The sequence below is a fragment of the Xyrauchen texanus genome, chromosome 44 (assembly GCF_025860055.1).
Source record: "Xyrauchen texanus isolate HMW12.3.18 chromosome 44, RBS_HiC_50CHRs, whole genome shotgun sequence".
NCBI classification, from domain to species: Eukaryota; Metazoa; Chordata; class Actinopteri; order Cypriniformes; family Catostomidae; genus Xyrauchen; species Xyrauchen texanus.
Genome location: NC_068319.1, coordinates 18,184,947 through 18,208,360, shown reverse-complemented (window position 1 = coordinate 18,208,360; position 23,414 = coordinate 18,184,947). Strand labels below are relative to the sequence as shown.

The 23,414-nt window shown below is 38.4% G+C and overlaps 1 protein-coding gene across 3 annotated transcripts in view; it reads right to left on the bottom strand.

The window, feature by feature from the left end:
• The window catches only part of LOC127636505 (cell adhesion molecule 2-like), a 556,717-nt gene that overhangs the window by 34,812 nt on the left and 498,491 nt on the right, over positions 1–23,414 (bottom strand). For all 3 annotated transcript variants that reach the window (XM_052117020.1, XM_052117023.1, XM_052117021.1), the window contains 2 exons: positions 8,938–9,090; positions 4,885–5,022 (listed from right to left, as the gene is read on the bottom strand). In XM_052117020.1, coding sequence (XP_051972980.1) covers positions 4,885–5,022; positions 8,938–9,090 — 291 coding nt within the window. The remainder of the gene's footprint in view (positions 1–4,884; positions 5,023–8,937; positions 9,091–23,414) is intronic.

Genomic DNA, 23,414 nt, shown 5'->3' with positions numbered 1-23,414 from the left:
TGTCATTTCTGACTTTAAATCATGCTGTAAAACAATGACATAGTGATTGAAGAATGTCTTCATGAAACACAGACCCTCCCCTCCATATCCGAACACATGTGCACACAGGAGACACGATTTAAGCGACCAGGTGTAATCAGCGATGTCTCTTACCTGACCATCATATTACCAGGTGTAAATGGGGTCTAAAAAAAACTGGATTTCACTCTTAAAAAATCACCCTACATTCTCCATACACTAAACAATAACTGCCATACACTCTCAAAGAACCACCATACAATCTCAAAGAACTGCTATAAACTCTCAAAGAACCATCCCACACTTTTAAAGAACTGTCCTACACTCTCAAAGAATCGCCCTACTCTCTTGAAGAGCTGCAATACAATCTCAAAGAACAGCCCTATGCTCTCAAAGAACCACCCTACAATCTTAAAACACAGTCCTATGCTCTCAAAGAATTGCCCTACTCTCTTGAAGAACCACCCTACACTCTCAAAGAACTGCCCTAATATCTCAAAGCACAGCCCTACACTCTCAAAAAACACCCTACTCTCTTGAAGAACCACCCTACATTCTCAAAGAACTGCCCTAATATCTCAAAGCACAGCCCTACACTCTCAAAAAACACCCTACTCTCTTGAAGAACCCCCCTACATTCTCAAAGAACTGCCCTAATATCTCAAAGCACAGCCCCACACTCTCAAAAAACACCCTACTCTCTTGAAGAACCACCCTACATTCTCAAAGAACTGCCCTAATATCTCAAAGCACAGCCATACACTCTCAAAAAACACCCTACTCTCTCAAAGAATCACGATACTTTCTTGAAGAACCACCTTATGCTCCCAAAAAAGTGCCCTAAAATCTCAAAGAACAGCCCTATGCTCTCAAATAACTGCACTACACACTGAAAGAATCATCCTACTCTCATGAAGAACCACCCTACACTCTCAAAGAACTGCCCTAATATCTCAAAGTACAGCCCCACACTCTCAAAAAACACCCTACTCTTTTGAAGAACCACCCTACATTGTCAAAGAACTGCCCTAATATCTCAAAGCACAGCCCTACACTCTCAAAAAACACCATACTCTCTCAAATAATCACCCTACTCTCTTGAAGAACCACCTTATGCTCCCAAAAAGTGCCCTAAAATCTCAAAGAACAGCCCTACGCTCTCAATTAACCACACTACACACTCAAAGAATCACCTTACTCTCATGAAGAACCACCCTGCACTCTCAAATAACCACACTACACACTCAAAGAATCACCCTACTCTCATGAAGAACAACCCTACACTCTCAAATAACTGCCCTACAATCTCAAAGAACAGCCCTGCGCTACACAACAAGAAAACAACAGATCGACCAATTGGATTCATCAGGGCTAAAAAAGCAATATCCTTTAGTTTACTTGCACCTCTTGGCCATGAAACCAAGACAACCAGACAAATCAAATAGTACCAGAGTGACTGGCATAGCTCAAAATTGACCTCTGTTTCCTTTGTCTACTAAATGACCCCACAAAACTACTCAAGAAGCACTGTTTTGGGTTCTGTGTTAACATATGTCCTATTGAAATAGGTGGGACACCAGCATATAGATGGCCTTAAAGCTAAAAAACATGGACTAAAAACCATAAAAATACTTTTTGATTTCATGGGGTCTTTAACGATAAACATTGTGTGTGTACAGTATGTGTTCCATCTCTTTCGGGGCCCCTCTCTTTCATGCATCCTTGAAATCTGAGTGTTATTGTGTCCATCCATCACTGTACACATTCATGATGAAAATATCCGAAGACTGACACTTCACAATCAACTGAGAGCCCATAAATTTTTCGGTATGCAAGACTGTAGACTGACAGGGCTTAGAGAAATCTTAGCAAACCCCTCCTGAGTTCACAGTACAGGCTACATACTGCATTATCTAAATATATTTACCACATGCTATTTTCTTGTTCATACCATCTGCTCACAAATTCATGTGAGGTAATACTGCTCTTGCATTTTTGATTGATGAAATGTGTCATATTTTGTTTGGTCGCAGACTATGGCTCTGTCCTATAAGTGAGTTACTGTAGCTGCCTCGCTGCCTACTGCCTTCAGAAGCAGCTGGCTTCTATGTCAGATAAGCAAATAATAACTTGCCCCTAATAACTTGAGCCTATATTAGAAATAAAAACGTGCACCTTCATTAAAAAACACAAAAGGGCTGCAGTGGGGTTTCAGAGTCAGAGTGGAAGTGAAACTTTCAATGTTAATGGTCATATTAGTTCCTGGCCTCACTACTGGAGACAAAATATACTGTAGCTGAATTAATCAGGTAAGTTTACTGCTTGAGAACACTTTTTCATTAATTACAAGAAAGAAAACTATGACATTCTGAAGAAATAGAGAGGAAATAAGTATAAGGATAATTTAAAAGTTGTTTAGATGTTAAAATCATCAACACTTTTCTCACATCCATCAAGGTTAAATGCATATTTTATTTTTGTTTTTGTTGCCAGGCTTAAAATAATCACTGTTAATTAAAGAATACAACAACACAACCTGAAGACTGTGATTGTTAATGAATATGATGATCGTATCAGTAATCTGCAACTACAGCAAAACAGAGTTGCACGTAAGGAGATCCGTTTCTTTAAAGAATCTTAAACAAAGCAGCTTACTTTTTCATCATTCTCATCTGAGACATCACTGATCCCTTAATGAAATGAAATAAGCTCTGAAAATCCCCACCTACTCAGAAATTCAGCCTGTTTATCAAATGACTAGAGGGATTGACTGTGGACATAATATCTGATAAGACACCAAATCAGCATCCCTGTTCAGAGTAAAAATTATGAGAACCCTTGACTAGAAACTGATAAGGGGCTAAACTTTCTTGCTCAGGCTTGAGGTACTCCTGTTATTTCTTTTCTTTTGATAACAGATTAAACCTCTGATTTGATGGATTTTGCTGAACGCAGAATTATGAAAAGCTTTTAAGAGTGCCCTGACGAATCAATAAATATCCGCTAACAAGAATGCTACCTTAAAGTAGTATTATAAGATTCTTTATAGTGGTGTTTTTATGCTCTTGATAGCGAGAAGGTCATGAAGTTTGTAATAACATGATGGTAAGTAAATGCTTGGAGAAATGTTCATTTTTGAGTGAACTGTTCCTTTATAACAATGGTTATTGAAAGAGCTTATAACATTTTAGTTAAATACAAACTGTTGGCTTGAAGAGCAACCTCATTTAATGTGTGTTTTAACTGAATTTACTGCAATTAGCAAAACAGAAATTTACAAAGTCATAAGAAAGACACAGAAGCACTGTTTAGTTCTGCTTGTTTCTCTGGGGTTCACTCCTTTCTCACAGTAGATGCCTCTCCCCAAGGTTCCATCCACCAGAGACACAATTATCAGTCAGCGTGGGAAACTTTGTCTCATCACTAATTAGAACCGCTGAATTTTTAGAAGAGCAGAAAACATATGACAAAGGCACTCAATGCCATCTGCAAGCTATGCAGAGCAAAGAGAGAGAAAGAGAGAGATTGTGTGTGTGTGTGAGAGAGAGAGACAGAGAGCTAGACTAGGCTACCTAGAGAAATCCTTTGCTTTCCTACTGTGTCTTCCTGCCTGACTTGGAGGGGACATCAATACTGATGGATCTGTAGAGAAGATGCTATGGAGAAACTACATTTACCTATAACCTTTAACTAAATTGATTTGACCTAAAATCAACTGAAAATGTGATTTATCTGCTTAAAATGTCAATTTGAGTTGTATTTGACATACACTGAGTATATATAGTTGAAACAAGAAGTCTGTTAGCACTTGTTGAATGCTTTCTATTTAATAGGTTTTTCCATTAACAATTATTTTATTAGCATAACAATTTGAGTGAAAATGTACATGCATTTCAGAGTGTCTTAGTATTTGGTATGCCCCTCATTTGCTATAATGACAGGAAGAATTCAAGCTAGTATGGGCATCATAATTTGTGCAAAACATGATGGTCCTTATTATCCCAGTATGATCTGAGAATGTTCCAAAGAGCATCTTTTGTGCTTTGATGGAAGTAAAGAACTCTGAGCTTCTGTAAAGAAGTTAAAGGGACAGTTCACCCCAAAATGAAAATTCTTTCATCATTTATTCACCAGCATACTGTCCCATGTGTATGACTTTCCTTCTTCTGCAGAACATAAACAAAGATTTTTAGAAGAATATTTCAGCTCTGTTGGTCCTTACAATGGTGACCAGACATTTGAAGCTTCAAAGATCACATAAAGAAAACATAAAAACAATTCATTCTACTCCAGTTGTTAAATCCATGTCTTCAGAAGTGATATGATAAGTATGGATGGGAAATAAATTAATATTTAATTTAGTAATAATAAGACCTTTTTTACCGTAAATCTAGACTTTCATTTAAAAAATTTGAAAGAGTGTGAAAATGAAATTGGAAATTTATAGTAAAAAAAAAAAGTTCTGGCCGCCATTCACGTGCATTGTATGGACCAACAAGCTGAGAGTTTCTTCTAAAAGTCTTTGTTTGAGTTGAGCACAATAAAGAAAGTCAGAAAATCTGGGATGAAGATGAGTAAATGATGAGAGAATTTTCATTTTTGGGTGCACTGTCCCTTTAACATGGTTAATGTAACACATTTTATAGAATTAACTAGTACAGAATTGTTTTCTTAAATTTCTTCATTTTAAGTACATAGTTTCCTTCAAAACTCTAGAACTTGAATTTGAAATCCCAGATTTTCAATACGGTCTCAGATTTTGGATCTCTCCTGTACTGCATGTACTCAAATACTGTGCATGCAGAACATCATTATTGTGCTCTGTGACATCATAAGGGTATTGGTCTTTTCACCAATGCCCCTCACCTTTGATCTCCTTCTCATTCCTGAACCATCGGACATCAGCTGCAGGTTTGCTGCCAGAGGTCACACAAGTCAGAGTGATGTGATCACCTTCCATTGCAGGCTTGGTGAGTCCGTTGATCTGTGGTTTCTTAGGCACACCTGAATTTACAGAGAGAGTGTAGATAGAGGGATTATTACTTTATTCTGTATGTTTTTCCAAAAGACCAGTAGGTTAGTGAGAGTCTAATGGAAATAGATAAGATATATTTTATTTATTGCCTATTCCAGTCTTTTATTTTGCCTGGGGCTTTATCATTCATAGAGGTTAATTTGAATTTAGACCCTTTACTCAGAATGGTTATTAAATCATATTATCACAGAGTTTTAAAGTAAGAGTATATCTTTAATAAAATTGAGGATATAACATATGTCAGATTCATTTGACTTTATTTAACTTAAAATGTATCAGACAAACTTCTTTTCAAGTGCTTTCAAAAACAGTTACAACTTATCCTTACAATGCTATCTGAGAAAAGACGTTGAACCTCAAACGTTTGTGATGATGCCATATTTTTTTTAATCCATCTACAAGAGCAATCAGTATTTCAATCTGATGAAATATTTGAAGCACACAGGAAATTCTTTGGCCTACTAATACATTACTGTGTCATGTGCTTCCTCTCTGAGGTAGCAGGCTGAGACAAAAGAAAATCAATAGGGAACATTAGTCAGGAAAATTAGATATTGGGTTTGCTTTGATTGAAGATGAGATCAGACGTTTGGCATTCTGTTCACAGGCCCTATTGCTCCCCTGAGTTTGAAGCCTTAATCACATTCCTACAAAATAAATCAAAGCAAAAACAACCACAATGCACTATGCATTAAAAAGCAACAGAGTAAATACATCAGTCATTCCGCAGCAGTTTGACCTATAACCTCCACTGGACCCTGTGCAGTTTGTTAATATTGTCCAAAGAATAGGTCTAGAAGACACCAAGCCACTTTTCTGAAGCTTCTGGTTTATTTGTTTCTTGATATTTAACAAAAATCTGTTTTATAAAATGAAATCAGAATAGGTTTTATATAACATATTTGGGCTGTTAATCGATTAATGTTGCTGTTAATCTTGAATTGCATATACCGTTTTATATATATATATATATATATTAGGGCTGTCAGCGTTAATGTATTAATCGCGATTAGTTAAAAACAATCCATAACGCATTATTTTTTTTAATCGCATTTCAAGGAACGCCTTTTTGTCCCTTTGACTTGCCCGTAGTCAGCCCCTTTGGTTTGTGAAGCGGTAAAAGGTGATGGATAGAAAAAGTACGACCGGATTTTTAAACAGCCTGTTTAACTTTAAAAAAAAATCAGACGGTTCCGTTGACAACACTAAGGTACAATGCAGCATTTGTTTCAAGGAGTTCAGCTACCATCGGAGCACGTCAAGTCTAAGTTACCACCTCCAGGCGAAACACCCCGGTGTTTTTCACCTGACACCTCCCCGCCAAGCAAGCCGCAGCCTCGCCAAAGAACTATTCCTGAGTGCGGGCGTCGCAGCAGACCCTTGGATGAAAATAAGTTAACCACAGCGATCGCCAGATGGGTGGCAACTGATTGCAGACCAGTCAACATTGTTGAAGATTCGGGTCTCAGGGATGTAATCAGGTTGGCAAGTTCTGAACCGGCTTACACGTTACCATCGCGGGGAACAATTGTTGCTCGCATAGAGGAGCTTTATGAAGCTGAGAAACAATCTAAAATCAATCTCCTGCGAAATGCAAATGCTGTGGCATTAACCGGGGATCATTGGACATCAGTAAGAAACCAGAATTATCTTGGAATTACTGCACACCATATAGACGCTGACTGGAAGTTGCATTCGTTTGCTTTAACGGTTAAACACTCAGAAGAACGGCACTTTGCAGAAACATGTGCCGAACAATTTTCTGAAGTTGCAGAGCAGTGGGAAATTGCGGGGAAGATGACAACAATTGGCACCGACAGTGCCCGTAATATGACAGCAGCAGCAGCAAGACTCCTGCCATACGAGCACATGCCGTGCGTTGCGCACAGTTTACAGAGATCGATCACAATGTCACTCCGTGACAGTGGTCTTGAGAATGTCTTGGCAAAACGCCACAAATTGGTTGGACATTTTAAGCATAGTCCAGCAAATGCAGCTGAATTGCGAGCACAACAAAAGGAGTTGGGACAGCCACAGGAGCCCCTCATCCAAGATGTTTCCACCAGGTGGAACTCCACTCTCAGCATGATCACCCGGCTTCTGAGAAACAAGGACCTTGTCAAGGCTACACTTGAACTCCATCAACAAAGAGGCACACCAGCCATGCTGACTAATGCAGAACTGTGGTGTGGTGTGGTGGTCTAAGCACATAACTGGTAATCTGGTAATCAGAAGGATGCTGGTTCGAGCCCCACAGCCACCACCATTGTGTCCTTGAGCAAGGCACTTAACTCCAGGTTGCTCCGGGTGGATTGTCCCTGTAATAAGGGCACTGTAAGTCGCTTTGGATAAAAGCGTCTGCCAAATGCATAAATGTAAATGCAACTGGAGAAGATCGAAAAGCTTGAAACACAGAGTGGCCTGATAAATGTAATCTCTCAAAGTAAGCACTGCGTTACTTTATTCCTCCTAATATTTGGAAGTTGGTCTACATTGCACTTTTTTTTTTAATAAAAAAAGGTCAAAAAGGAAATTGTATGTGTTCTTTTGATTCCCAATGAAAACACTGGTAAGATATACTACATTATGGGCTTAGAACTGCCTTGATATGCAAAATAACAGAATTTTACACATGCAATACAAACCGCGATTAATCGCAGTTAACTATGAAGCTTCTGCGATTAATTGCGATTAAAAAAAATAATCGTTTGACAGCCATAATATATATATATATATATATTACATTTATACATTTTATACATACAGTATATATAATTGATGCCTTTGGTGGTGGTATCGCATCTTGCTGTATTTTCAGCATCTCGTGACATGAGTGGTGAGTTTCTAAGATGCCATTTAGTTGTTCTCTTAAAAGCATGTCTGGTATCATCATCATCAACACGAGCAAAGGATGACTTTGTGTTATCACCTATAATATCAATACTATACAGTATGTTACAATCAAAAAGATAATATTCATAACATATGTAATTAAACATCTAATGGTTACATATTATTGCATATTTTCCTAGATAATAATTACAACATGCAAATTAATGAAATCCATCCATGTATTCACAATGAGCAAAACATTAATGCAGTCTTGTTGACAAAGAGTGTACAGCTCTGTACACTTTTAATGGTGTACAGCAACTAATTAAAATTAGATTAGCTAATTGGGCTCCTAATTAATGCAAGAATATGGCATTAAGCAATGTTTGGGGGCTGTCACAGCTGACATTAACTCTGTAATGTTTGGGACTTGATACAAAGTGTGTTTGACTTCTGATTGACAAAATTAAGAAAAGTTGAGAGAGAGAACTAATTAAACTTCTTTCTGTGTCATTTCTTTACACTGCTCTGTGATCATCTGTGTCTTTGTTGAAGGCATCCGGGTGAATCCATTTAATTATATCCTGATCCCGGCCAAAGTTAGATTTTTAACGCCCCCACCGCAATCTGAGGTAAAATTCTAATTATCTATCTACTTTCAGGAGACGACAAATTTTTGCTATTTTCTTTCGAGTTGTTAATGGTTCTATGCAACTCCTTTCTCAATCTCATTCAAATCCAATTTAGACCAGTCACACCCATTTAGTAACAACACAGCAATATCTAAATGCTCCACATGGCTAAATGTGGATATTAAAAAATTAATTATTAAGATCTTAGAAGTGACTTCTTTTAAGCATCAAGCTACTGAAGCTTATGTTTGAAGAACATATACACTGCTAATCATAATACCAATGAGGACTGAAATGAACTACAGTAAATCAAAAAAGTATGTGAAATAACAGGTCTTTACTAAACAATTTAATTTATCACTTAACCTGGCTGAATCAGGATGAAATCCTACCCAGATCTTGTGTGAAATTAACTCTTACCGAGGACGGTGAGGAAGGCCTTGGCTGTTTTGACAGGAAAGGTAAAGAGGGAGCAGGTGTACAGGCCCTCGTCTGCCAGCGTGACCTCACTGATGCTGATCGTCAACTCTTGCGAAGTGGCTCGGACCAGCTCAATCCGGTTATCCCTCAGCGCTGCAGGATCAAAAAATCAAGGTAGCACGATTAATTATGACACCTTCATTAGCATGTGCATGATACATGTGGAAGAATCTCTGTGACATACTATTCCCAACCTGCCATAAAATATTTTTATTCGCAGACTAAACCTCTCTGAGAAACAGTATTTATTCAGAAAGAGATGTTGGCACTATATAATACAGGGAAATAGTTGTCCCAAAATAGGAAAATTAATTAATATGATGGTTAATTATTGCCACTTAAAGGGATAGTTCACCCCAAAAATCATTTACTCACTCATATGCCATCTCAGATGTGTATGACTTTCTTTCTTCTGCATAAAACAAACATAGATTTTCAGAAGAATATCTCGGCTCTGTAGGTCCTTACAATGCAAGTGAATGGTGGCCAGAACTTTGAAGGTCCAAAAAGCACATAAAGTCACATAAAAGTCTCCAGTGATAAAATCCTTATCTTCAGAAGCGATATGATAGATTTGGGTGAGAAACAGATCAATATTTAAGTTATTTTTTTACTATAAATAATCCTCCCTGCCCAGTAGGTGTCAATATGCACAAAGAATGCAAATCTCCAAATACAAAAGAAGAAAAATGTGAAAGTGAATGTGGAGATTTATGTTAAAAAAGGAATTAGATATGGATCTGTTTCTAACCAATGCCTATCCTATTGCTTCTGAACATACGGATTTAACCACTGGAGTCGTATGTATTACTTTTATGCTGCTTTTATATGCATTTTGAAACTTCAAAGCACTGGTCACCATTCACTTGCATTGTATAGACCAACAGAGCTGAAATATTCATCTAAAAATGTATTTATGTTCTGCAGGAGAATGTCAAACACATCTAGATGCATGAGGGTGTGTAAATGATTAGAGAATGTTTATTTTTGGATGAACTATCCCTTTAACTAATAAAGCTATATTCAGTTTATTATAAATACTGTTTACAGATTAATTCTTCAATGAAGTCAAACCTGTCGTAATGCTTCAAGATATTGCAAGTTTTGAATGTTGAAATGACTAAAAGATTTGAGTGTTATGGTGAACAGGGATGATTATCAGTGAACAGACTTAAAATCAGGCCTGGTCTTCACACAAAGCCATCATATGGCTTCTAAAGACTTGGAATATAGTGCACGAGTCATAGCATACTTTTATGATAATTTTATGGTGGTTTTGTCATTTTCTAAACATCAGCTTAAAAATTAAACGATAAAATAATGAGAATTTTCATTCATTTTAAACATTTTAACATTTTAAAGATAACGTTTGGGTTAAGTATGGTTAAATATGGCACCAAAGTGACATTAGATATACAGTATGTTACAAAAGTGATGTTTAGATGGTCCTGGATAGACATACATTACAACTTTTAGATTTCCTTAGAAGATTGTGGTGCAGATTCATTACTTTGCAGAACTTCTTCGAAGTCAACCAGACATTTTGCAACCAGTCACTAAACATGTTTTAATATGAGAGTTCTCTTTTTTACAGTGTGACTGAGCATTGAACCATGCATTTAAAATAGCTTTTTAACTGTTCTGTAATATTGAAAAATATTACATTTTAATGGGCAAAAAAAGAGTGCAAGTCATTCTATGATTGCGTTCACACACTGTGCTGTGGATGAAGATCAATTCCATTACTACAGGGAAAAATTATTTTGTGATGGCTTACAGTCAGAGGGCAAATGTAATATGGATCAGTCAGAATTCAAATTCAACATCACATCAGTTAGTAGAGTGTTCAGAATGAGTATTCATTGATCTGAAAGACATGCTTAAGCTCTCCACCACTCATTTATACTACAAAAAAGAAGAAGAAGAAGAAGAAAAAGATTGGCTAGTCGGTATTTATATCACTTGCAAGTTCTGTACCCAGTTGAGTATGTATAAAAGTAAAGTTCAAACTTATTATGATTCTGACCTATGAGAAAGTCCCCTAAGGATACATTATTAGTTATTACACCTTTAAGTACCCATCACCACACAGACCATAAGAAAAGGTAAAAGTGCTAATGCAAAGGTCAAAGGTTAACAGCAGAGATGGGGCATATAAATCCTGAGGCATAAGAAACATGTTTTTTTAATGATAATGGCCACACAAGTTAAAATGATCACACATCATGAGATATTCGCCATGTGGATGCAGAGTTTAATCGGCAGAGACAAGGTCACTAGTCATAACCTTCTGCTTTCCATAAAACTCACTCAGACATTTCGAGCCTCATTGACGCTCTGTAACAACCTGCTGAAATATTCACATATAAGCTTTATGGATCTTTTTTCCTAGGGAGAATAGAAAGAACACATCCTCATGGTCAATCATTGGTGTGACCTTTCGCAACACTCTCAATAAAAAAATGGTCAATGCTTTAGTCATTACCCTTGTCAGAACACCTGAAAACTTGAAATTGAATACAGCAGTGTTGTTGAGCATACTTTGAAACTCTTGTATCCCTAGCTACAAGAAACTGATTAATTAAAATAGTAAAGCTACAGTCAAGTGGCCCTTTTGCATAAGAAGCAGAAAAAGTACAAACCTTTCACATTAAACTACATTGAGGCTATTTAAGGGGAAATGTCTTTTTAAATATATATCTGATGGCAACAATTATTTTTGCACTGTGAACAGTATTTCACTGGCATAAAAACAATCAGGATCTCAATTAGGGTGATAGCATTAACAGCATTTAAACAGATTAATCTACACTAAATATAATGGATAACTCTAAAAAAACATAATTAATTCCAAAATATAGTGATGAACAGCAGCATTTATTTATTATTATATTTTAAATACATGAACTGTCAGAACAAAACTGCTCACTTAAATTAATCAGACATTCACTCATTGCACTCCACATTTTACAGCTCAAATAATGCAAAAGTTTTAACAAAAGAATTCATGTGTGCTTTTATAAAAATGATAAACTTCACATTTCTGCCTTTATACCCTCCAAAAATTGGCCCCAAACACTTCCATTGTAAATTCCTCATTGTAAACTTGATTTTTGCTTTTATTTTTCAGGAAAATTAGGGACTAAAAGTTTTTTTGTGGTAATCAACATTATGGAAAAAATGCTGTCGATTGAGCTTAAAGGGTTAGTTCACCCAAAAATTATCCCATAATTTACTCACCCTCAAGACATCCTAGGTGTATATGACTTTCTTCTTTCAGCCAAACATGATCGGAGCTATAATAAAAAATATCCTGGGTCTTCCAAGCTTTATAATGGGAGTGAATGGTACCTTAGATTTTGAAGGCAAAAAAGCGCATCCATCCATCAAAAAAGCAATCTATACGGCTCCAGGGTGTTAATAAAGGCCTTCTGAAGTGAAGCGATGTGTTTTTGTAAGAAAAATATCCATATAAATAACTTTATAAACTATAATCACTGGCTTCTGGTAATAGCCGTCCGCGTGTTCACAAGAAAGTCGAGTTCCAGCATATGACGTAGGCGTAGCGTAAGCTTCAATGAGAAGTGATGAACGCGGAGGCGCAGAGGATAGAGCAAAACAAAATGGCGGTCACAAATTAGAAGACAACAACTAGGATGTTTAAAGAAAAATGTCAGAGGATTTTAATATAAGAGAAGAGGAGATTGAGTTTTTTGCCCAGCCCTATTTGTTTGAACTGGAGTACACCAACCAGGAACTTCAGGAAATGGAGGAGGCTGCAGGAGTGGCACAAATAAAAGAATGTTGTAGACGGAGAGTACGGGCGACGTGGTGGTGCTCATGCAGGAAACAAAAGGTAATGCCAACAGAGGCTGAGAGTCTTTGCTGCCACGAATGGACTATTAGAATGACTGGATAGATGCGCGAACGCACCATTTAAAGACTAATACAAATCCTCATTATAGCTAAGACAACACATCTTTTCTCCATTTTCCTTTGCTGTAAACAACGTTTGTCACTTCTCACCGGAGCTTGCGCTACGCCTACGTCATACACCGGAACTCAACTCTCTTGTGAATGCGGACAGCCGTTACCAGAAGCCAGTGATTTTAGTTTATAAAGTTATATATATGGATATTTTTCTTACAAAAATGCCATATGTATTACTTTTTTGATTGATAGATGCGCTTTTTTGGCCTTCAAAATCTAAGGTACCGTTCACTCCCATTATAAAGCTTGGAAGAGAGAGGATATTTTTTAATATAACTCAGATTGCGTTTGGCTGAAAGAAGAAAGTCATTTACACCTAGGATGGCTTGAGGGTGAGTAAATTATGGGATAATTTTCATTTTTGGTTGAACTAACCCTTTAACTTGTATTAAATCCAGAATATTACTTTCAGTTAGTAGCATCACTACTTTCAGTTATTTACTCCCCAACACTGGAATACGGTCATAATTGCTTAAAAAGAAGCAAAATGAATTTCTTAACACCATCACAGCAGGTTAAACCTCCCAGTAAGAGACACAACAAAACACACCAATTACGATGTTAAGAGAACTTTAAAGGAACCATAAAGTGGAACCATGCAGAAACACTCCGGGCAGCCAAACAAACATTCCACAACCCACCCACACACCTGCGATGTTCACAGGCTCTCATGCCTTTAATGAAACAGCCTAACTGATGTTGTGTGTTGACTGTGCATTTCAGACGCATCTCTCCAGAGGCCTGAGTTCAGCTCCCTTTGGACAGCAGCATCTCTGAGGTAATTGAACATAATGAGGTTCATTACAGGAAGGGAGGCGAGCCAACACTGTAATGAAAAAGGACCTGAGGTACACACGTATATTTATGCTTTCCTGTCCTCTTTCCCACATGATGTGCATTTATGTAATGTGACCACAGTATAGAGGCGATATCTACCTTACACCGTGCCTGCAGTAGACTAGATGCGACAAACTGAAATTGCCAAAGCTGCATGTTTACAAGAATGTTCACTAACTGCAGTCCAATCAGCTGTGAAATCAAGCCTACACTTCAGCTACAGATAAACAAAACTAAAAACCACATGAAGTTGCAGAAATTTTAACATGGAGTAATATTAACCTGTGACAAAGGGGCCCATTAATGTCCTATGTTGTACAGCCTGCTCAGTAGGCCCAGGGGTGTAGGGGGTCCACCCATAAAATGCTATCATGGGGTCTTTGAATTTAAGCAACTTAAGGTCCATGAAATGCAATGTGCCATATGCCACAATAGGCAATTCCAATGTAAACAGCTCCATTGGTTCTAGTTTTGACGCAACACAAGACTCCGTATGCATCTGATGTAGCTGCACATTCAAAGACACAAAAAGACTCACACTCCTACATACAAACACACTTGTACACGCTTTAAAATTCTAACCTTGCCGACTGTGATATTTGACTCTTCAAAAGTTGAGGTGTCGATGCTCTCTCTACTGAATCTAATGAATCACAAGTATTCTGTGGAACAAAGGTTTTGCTGGGAATACACATACATATTGAACAGACTCGACTGAAATGTACACACGGTAAGATGACTATTGTTACTGACAGGAATATCTGGCAGCTATACTGCTTATTCTTGGCCCCTAAGCCCAAACCCACAGCCTGAATCTAAATGGTGAACAAAACTAAGAAGCTTAAAAAAATGCCAGTAACCTCTGTCAGTTCTAGAAAAGCAAAACACATTTTTTTTTTCAAAGAGAACAGCAAAAGAGGGATGTATATCCATCTTGAACTAAAGCTGTGAAGTACTGCAGTAGTTTCACAAAGGCATATCAGCATCATTTTTACTATCAGGATAAAGTCCACGTTGTAGCTGATTGTATGGTGAAACATATAACACTCTGTTTTAGATTCTATAAGGCCTATTTAGTTAAAAAGTGATGACTTTCTAATAAGTTATTTATTGTGTGTTAAATATTCCATGCACATTTCTTGTTTAGAGATCCAAGCTAACATGGAGAGACAACCATTTGCACTGTAGGAATCGGATATGAACGTGCTCAGCAAATTTCCTTTAAAACAACGATTTTAGGTCAAGGGGTGACATGGATTATACTGTTGAACCTGAAGCCCAGTTCAGCAAATCAGTAACAAGCATGAATCTGTGATGATGCTTATTTATCAAAATATAATGCATGCATGCTTTCTTCCACCCAGAATGACAGTATTAGACATGATATGTGTTTTATGAACTCACAGATGTTCATGTTCGATATCTTGAGGGAGATATCAGTCTAATTAGCTGAGACTGTTAACTTGGCAGTTCAGATTTTAAAACAGCAGTTTTATTTAACCTTGTGTGACCCAGAGTACAGTATTTTGGCTTCTCTATATGCAATGCATAATTTAATTTAAAATGACTGAATGTTGTTCACAACTCTTTAGACTCATTTAAGGGCTATAAATCTGATGCACGTGACAAAAAGCATGGTGTTGATTTCCGTGAAGCGCTTCAATTGCACAGAGCCAACAAAAGTGCCTCTGAAGGAACCTTTTTCATTGAAAATTTAAACCTGTTTGGGTGTAAAGAGCAGCGTATCTAGTTTTGTTTGATATGCCACTTTAAGTTAATTTATCCCATGTCAGCATGCTGATAAACATGAAGTACACATACATGTATTGTGGGACATTATTCCCACAAAACTTGAAAAAACCTGCTAGTTACTTTGAATAACTTTAACATAATTTTCGCTTCATTTTAATGTACATCTTGTTATAATTTATTTTGTTATCACTGTACAATATGGTTGTATTCATTTACATTAGTAATTACTAATGAATTACCAGCACTACTGGAAACATAATAAACAATTTGATGAATAAAATAAGATTTTTTATAGCTTATTATTAAAAATTTCACAAGCTATTCCCACTGTCCACAAACACTGATCAGCCACAACATTAAAACCACCTGCCTAATATTGTGTAGGTACCCCACATGCTGCCAAAACAGTGCCAACCCGCATCTCAGAATAGCATTCTGAGATAATATTTTTCTCACCACAATTGTACAGAGTGGTTGTCTGAGTTACCGTAGACTTTGTTCAAACCAGTCTGGCCATTCTCTGTTGACCCTTCTATCATCAACAAGGCATTTCCAGTGAGTGGCAGTTCTGAGGATGAAAATGCCTTGCTGATGAGAGAGGTCAACAGAGAATGGCCAGACTGATTCAAACTGACAAAATCTACGGTAACTCAGATAAGCGCTCTGTACAATTGTGGTGAGAAGAATAGAATGGTTGGCACTGTTTTGGTGGCATGAGGGGGACCTACACAATATTAGGCTGGTGGTTTTTGTGTTGTGGCTGATCGGTGTATGTGGACATACATTTTTAGGAAACGTTTTGCTCTAAAATATTATTTTTTTTGGCATGTTTATTAGGTGCAACTAAAAGGGAATATGGAAAATGCACACAACTATCACTCTCAGATCTCATGAGGTTAAAGACTTTTTTATGTCAAAATACATTCTCCTATCTCAGATTAATATGCAGAGACAACAAGTAAAGCATTTGAAGGTTGATTCTCCTTAAGAGTGTAAACACTGTGGCAATATGACAATATTGCTCTTTTGTTTTAGCATCTATCTGTCTGTCTGTCTGTCTGTCTGTCTGTCTGTATGTCTGTCTGTCTGTCTGTCTGTCTATCTGTCTATCTATCTATCTATCTATCTATCTATCTATCTATCTATCTATCTATCTGTCTGTCAAACTAAACACATTTGAACACTAGTTTAAACTTTCAGACAAGGCTTCAAAGTTCCAACTTCAAAGTTTGCTTTGACAAACTTTACATATCTAGGTATATTTCCAATTCCTTGTGGATGATGTACTCGACCTTTAAATATTTACAAGAAATATACAACCAGCACACTTACAGATGCATAATCGTTCACTAACACACTACAGGTTTGGCCAAAGATCTTGATGTATGAGAGAAAACTGAGCTGCCCTTTGATTAAGGCACAGATATTCCCAAACCAAAAGGGAAATGGTGTCAGATTGCCCTCCGGTGGATTTCACACTTTGATTAAGTTTCCTGTGGAGTTTCTAAAGTGCTAATTTTGTTGCACCAAAGCCATTAATTAATGACACGTCTCCTCAAATTGCTTGGGGAGGTCAAGAGCAGAAGAAAAATAACACAAGTTGAAGAATGTCTTTTATTATTGATAATACAATCTCTGAGCATAACAAGGACACTGTACAACCACGTTTTTCATTTACACAACCTCTCGTCAAAGGCAGAGTCTGCACAGATCAACTAGACATAATTACTAAAGGCAGATGACTGTGCTTGATATCCCTTTCTTTGGAACTGCATAACTAAAAATGGGCTTTTTATGGTTGCTAAAGTTTGGTGGGGTTTTTGTTTCTTTTTCTCAGCTAAGAAAAAACCTTTTGCATTAAAAAAGTGCTAATAACATCATATATTCAAGTTCAGATTCATGTGGCAGAAATGTGGAAGAATTTTGTCACTGTGCAATAATGGCAGAGGAAATTGTATGGAGTCTGACAAGCCGTTATCATAAAGTTACACCCTTTCTTTCCCCTCATTAACAAATGATGTTCGTTAGAAAAATAGTGCCATCCATTCAACAGTGACTGAACAACCATCTAATTATCATGTTTAATTATATCATAAATCAGAGCATGATTGATAAATAATACCATACTCAGAATCACTAATGAGGTCTTTCATTACATCTCACTGTCTCAAACCTCTTTCAGTGGAAATCCATCCCACACCATGCAAGATTTAACTACAGCACAGTCATGCGCAGGAGGAAATTGGAAGACAAATAGAGGAGGTAGCTTCTTTAACTTTGCATCTCATATATTTTCTGGGCTGTGTGAGTGACATCTTTCTCATAATAAATCTGTAAATCTCAGGCCTTTAAATCCCCGGCTGCTACAATCTGCCACTAGCTTGTGTTAAGTAATCTCAGCTACCCATCCTCCTAATTACCACTTATTTTCAATTTATTGTAAATTTATTTTGATAAGAAATGTTCTACTAAGAACAAATAAATCACGAATCCCTAATTTTGCACTGGAAGACTTTTGTATGCATCTAAAATACACTATACACAGGGCTGGAAATGTGGGGGTGGGGGACCTCAGTGGGAGCCTCTCCGGCTCGTATGCTCCAACCGAGTGCTGGAGCGGGGTTGCCGGTTCGCTTCATGGCGGACCCGCGATCTCGTTCGGAGCGCCTGACGACGATGAGGGCATCGGAGAGCGGGTTCGTCATGTCTGACGCTCGGAGAACTACACAAGGGTAGTCCTGACCCGGTCTAATGCAGGAGCTGCGCTCGGTGACCGACTTCGCCCTCCTGGCAATGAAGGTCACGGCGCGGGCTCTCGGGCAGGCGATGTCCACCTTGGTGGTCCAGGAGCGCCACCTCTGGCTCAACATCGTCGAGTCGCGAGAGGTTGTCAAGGTACGTTTCCTTGACGCCCCCATCTCCCAGGTTGGGCTGTTTGGCGACACCGTTGGAGACTTAACCCGGCAGTTCTCAATGGTGAGGAAGCAGATGGAGGCTATACAGCACATCCTGCCCAGGCGGAGCCACAGACCCTGCACCCCGTCTGCTCGTCGCCCAGCGCATTCCCCCTGCGGTGCCAGCACCAAAACCAGCCCCGCCACAGCACGCCCCTCGGGGCTGGCCCCGACACGGAGTTACCCGCAGAACGGCGATGCACCCTGCCTCGTGGCTGGCCACCAAGAACCCCAAGAAGGCTTCGAAGCGCCCCTGAGACGGGCAGCCCTGGGACTCAGGAAACTGCACTATGGGAGCTGGTAAGCAGACCACTCCCTCCCCTGCCGGAGGGGCAGGTGGAGAATACTTATTTATTTTCCATGGGGACCCCTAGTGTCAACTCATCGACACAACGTCGAGTGAGTGACAGATGGGGAACGTCTCGGTTACTGATGTAACCTCCATTCTCTGATAGAGGGAACGAGATGATGTGTCCCTCCGGCCACAACACTGAACCATCCGCTGAAAACACCGGGTCTTTGGCTCGGTTCCTCTGGCCGATACCTGATGTGGAGCGTCACTCCTTTTATACCTGTATGTCCAGGGGAGTTGTATGCAAATTGCACACGCCAATTCTCATTGGCCTTTTCTCAAGATCAGAGATGTCTGGGCTCCACAGGAGTGACCCCTAGTGTCAACTCATAAAACAAACTTGATCTAAGTGGGACAGAGTGAGAAGTGGACAACCCAGATGCACAACCACAATTTCCAGCACATACTGCATAGTCAGCATGATCCTGGTGCCTTAAAAAGCACTTTCACATTTTGCTGTTTTAATTTGAGGCTCTACTTGGTGCAAATTGTTGTCTTAAAGAGATTATGACACATCAACAACTTAGCATGTGAATCACACACAAAAATAATTACACAGCATTTTGGACACATTTTATTTTGCAATGGTCAATTCCATATTCAATTAATATAGTTTATGTGCATTGCTTAGTGCTCAATGCTGTAATTACTTTATAATTATTATATCATTACAATGTAATTACACAATTACGCACTAAGTAATACTTAAAAACGACATGAACTTAATGTTGATATGCAGCTTGTAAATACACATAAATAGAGATATAATTAAATGAAATGCATCTGTGTCTGGACAATATATGAAAAATAAATTGCTACTGCATTGTGCTGAGTGATATTAAAAATGAGAGCAAAAGAAGCCTATGGAAGCCTAAAGGTATCCCCCATGGTTTCCTTTTCTCCCAGTGCCACATCACAAAATGAATTCACTACTCTGACCTTCTTGGCTCTCCCTGGTCAACTCTGCTTCTAAATCTCATCTGACAGGATTCTTCCCAAGGCTGTCACATCTCAGTAACTCTCCCTGACATCTCAGCAGCCCTCCAAAGGGGAAAAACACCAGGCTTCAGAGCGACTGTTTTTATGAGTCTGCCAGACCAAACAACAAAACACAAGTAGTGCCCCTTTCTTGCTCTACTCTATTTCTGCCTTATTCGACTCTCTTGGGGTCTGTCATTCCAGCTTCCTCTCTTCCTCTTATGCCTGGATGACAATCCATACATGGCATGTTAGTGGATAATATTCTCTTGTTGTCCCAAAACAAACAGGAAAAAGGTAAATTGATTTTTTTTCACACAAGAAATCTGTATTGACATAAAATACACTACCAGTGAAAAGCTTGGAGTGACCAAATTATTCTTTAATATTACTATTGTCCAAAGTTTTGAATAATTGTAAAGTCTTAAAAACAATTAAACAACTCAAATTAAATAATGCACATTTTCTTGTGACCAAAAAAAAATAATAAAAAAATAACCGAGATAGCTGAGTGGTTAGGACGCATACCACATGGGAGCAAATGTCCTGAGCATCGAGTCCCTGGTTAGATTCCCAGCTGGCCAGACCATTTGCTACATGTCATTCCCCTACTCTCCTTGTCTCTCTCCACTTTCACTGTTGAATAAAGGCATAAAATAGCCACACAAAAAAATCTCCCCTATCTCCCAGCACCCCAATACAATGAGGCTGAATAGGTTTCCTTTTGTGGAGCTCAAACTGTTAAACATTTAAACGAGGAAAACTTAATAACAACAGCTCTTTCCAACCTCTTTGGGTGATCTGTTTGTTCAATGTACTCCAGCAGTCATAACCAAGGACTAGACTATATTGCTTAACATCACTGATGGTTATTTAATGAGAAATGTCATGATTGTGCTCTTATGTTGTTAGGACTGATGACGATGACTCATTCCTCCACCTTGACATTGGGATCCTCCTTGTTGAGCATAAAGGTGTTATGCTCTCATCTTTCCTCCATCTCAGTCCAGACTCATTGAAGATCATCAATCTTCATATACATCACGATGGACAACAATCAAGACTTGCCAAAAGCTATGTGCATTCTGTTTAGACTTGCATACGCACTTCATCTCAGCTACCCCAAGTCTATAAAGAACACATTCCAGTTCACCCAACAGGTGCTTCTCACGTTGGGCCACAGTGAAATAAAACTCAGGTTAAATAAAATGAAAAACCAGCTTGGAATATAAAGAAATGCACCATGCATCCACAGTCAAGGGGTCAATATAGGTTAGACCAAACCTTTTCAAGTTTGATGAAATACAACACAAAAGCCTAACGTGGTTTCATTCTCCTTTGTCACCAATAATACAAAGGAAACATTGAACAGGTGCTTGTTCTTTGTGTTATGTAAGAACTGATTTAAGTTTAATGAGGGACAGGAATGTCCAGCCACTTGTGTTCTACAGTACAGAACAAGATGTAGAAGTGTATGCTCAGGCCTGCATATTAGTGCTCATTTGATATTATATAGGTAACACAGTTCATCTGTCCTTCTCCAGTCAAGTTGAAACTTTTAGAGGCTTGCATCCAGTTTTAATGCATGTCTTTATGTGTCCAGTCATTCATAAGGATATAGCAGATATTTTTGAATGCTATGCATTCATATTCCTTCTCCAATCAATATGGAATTGTTACCAAGCAGTGTTTACTTGCTGCAATAATACATTTGAAGTGTTACCTTGCAATGTTTGCCTTTCCTTCACAAACAGCCCAAAATGAAATAAAACTTAAATTTTTGCAAAGAAATGAATACATAAGCACAATTTATACTTGTTTGCAAAACTCATTTTAAGTATTTATGCATAATCCTGCACTTAAAACAAATATTTTAGCAAATTTTTAAGATTTAAACATTTCAATTTTATCTTGCAATAGATATTTCATTTTTGTTGTTGTTAAAAATTCCTCAATTTAATTGGATGGAAATGTGATTATGTAGATAAAAAGTGTTTTAAATTCATGAGAGAATTCAGTCAAGTTTATCCAAAAAAAAAGAGGTGCCAACTACAGTAACAGCTTTTTAAAGCATTACAGTTAGCGTCTACATGCTCCTGCCTGTTAGCAGGTTTTTACGCCAACGGGTAAAATTCTGCACAACTTTGCATTCTCAATCTGTGCCAACACATCTCTCTGAAAATTACCAGCTAATAGTTTATATTAAATCAATCTCTCAGGGGCAATGGAGATTGTGGCTATTATTGTTGCAGTAAATTATGTTAGCATTGCTGAACTAGCACTTAGCATTGCTTAATGGTGATTTGTATTCTAGACGCATTAAGTGGCGTGTTACGTGAATTGCCCTAGAGCAGCCCGATGCTGCAAACATCTCCCCAGTTGAACACGCCTGCCAAACGACCGAGAGGTAATGTTGTTACACGCACTTTCCATCATCGTGCACATGCTCCATACACAAAGCAGCCTGACCTCAAACACACCCCTGCGCATGATAGATCCAGCGGCCAGGGAAGACAGCAGCTGTTGTGGCTGATACCTTGCTCGGTTGAGTCATGCTGGCAGGAAAATTTACTGCGCCATTGGCCATAGTGATAGGGTGTCACTGTGGGATTTGGGTGTCATTCAAAGAGCAGGCTTTGTTAGAGCCTTTCAGGATTAGCCTTGAGAAGACAACCAAAACATTGAGCTCCACATAGGCCTCGGGTCATAAAATCTGACAATACATTGGCCCATTAGGATCTCTAGATATTCCGCCTGTGTCTCTATGGCTTATTATCCACTAAAGACAGAGAATTCAGTGTGTAGGGGGACAGAAATATGATATGCTCCACAAGTTGGGAGACTTCTGAGAGTTTGTATTTTAAAATTACATTTCATATATCCGAGGAGCTCCAAGTAATAGTCACTTTTCCAGGCCACTGCGCTGTTCTATTCGAGTGTCGTTTAAATAACTTGTTTGATGTTTAGTCGTTTGTGCAGTTTGCTAGCTCTGTGATCCCGTCTTCGCCACCAGGCATGCTTAGTTAACCACATAGCCGTACTAGGTGAAACTCTTGCCTGTAATGCATCCTGATCATGGGGATGAGGTGAAGAGTTTAACTCTTATTAATAAAACCCAACATGGCAGAGAGCAGATTGTACAGCATATCCTTACAAAGTACTCTGTTGTTAATAAATTATGTTTGCCGTCAGATCAGTTGCCATGCCGCTCATTTTCCTCACCTGAGAGTTAAGCTGTGGATTAATCTTACATGGGTATAACACAAAGATGTCGTTGTGCAACATATGGAGAGTGGTTGTTTATTAAGATAACAGAAAGGCTTTATTTGGCATTTATAAGTTGAAATGCTTGTTGGATTGCCCATAATCGTGCATAACTTTTGACAAACAGCAAGAAGGCTGGTCCACTTTGCACCTAATTTTCCCAAGAGCTATCCCCTCAGACAGGAAAGGATTGTTTAAATAAGAAACAGTCCATTTTGGAATAAACAACAGTTAATTTTGGTTTTACATGCCATGTAGGGGTGGGTTTATCTCATAAGCCGATGCATATG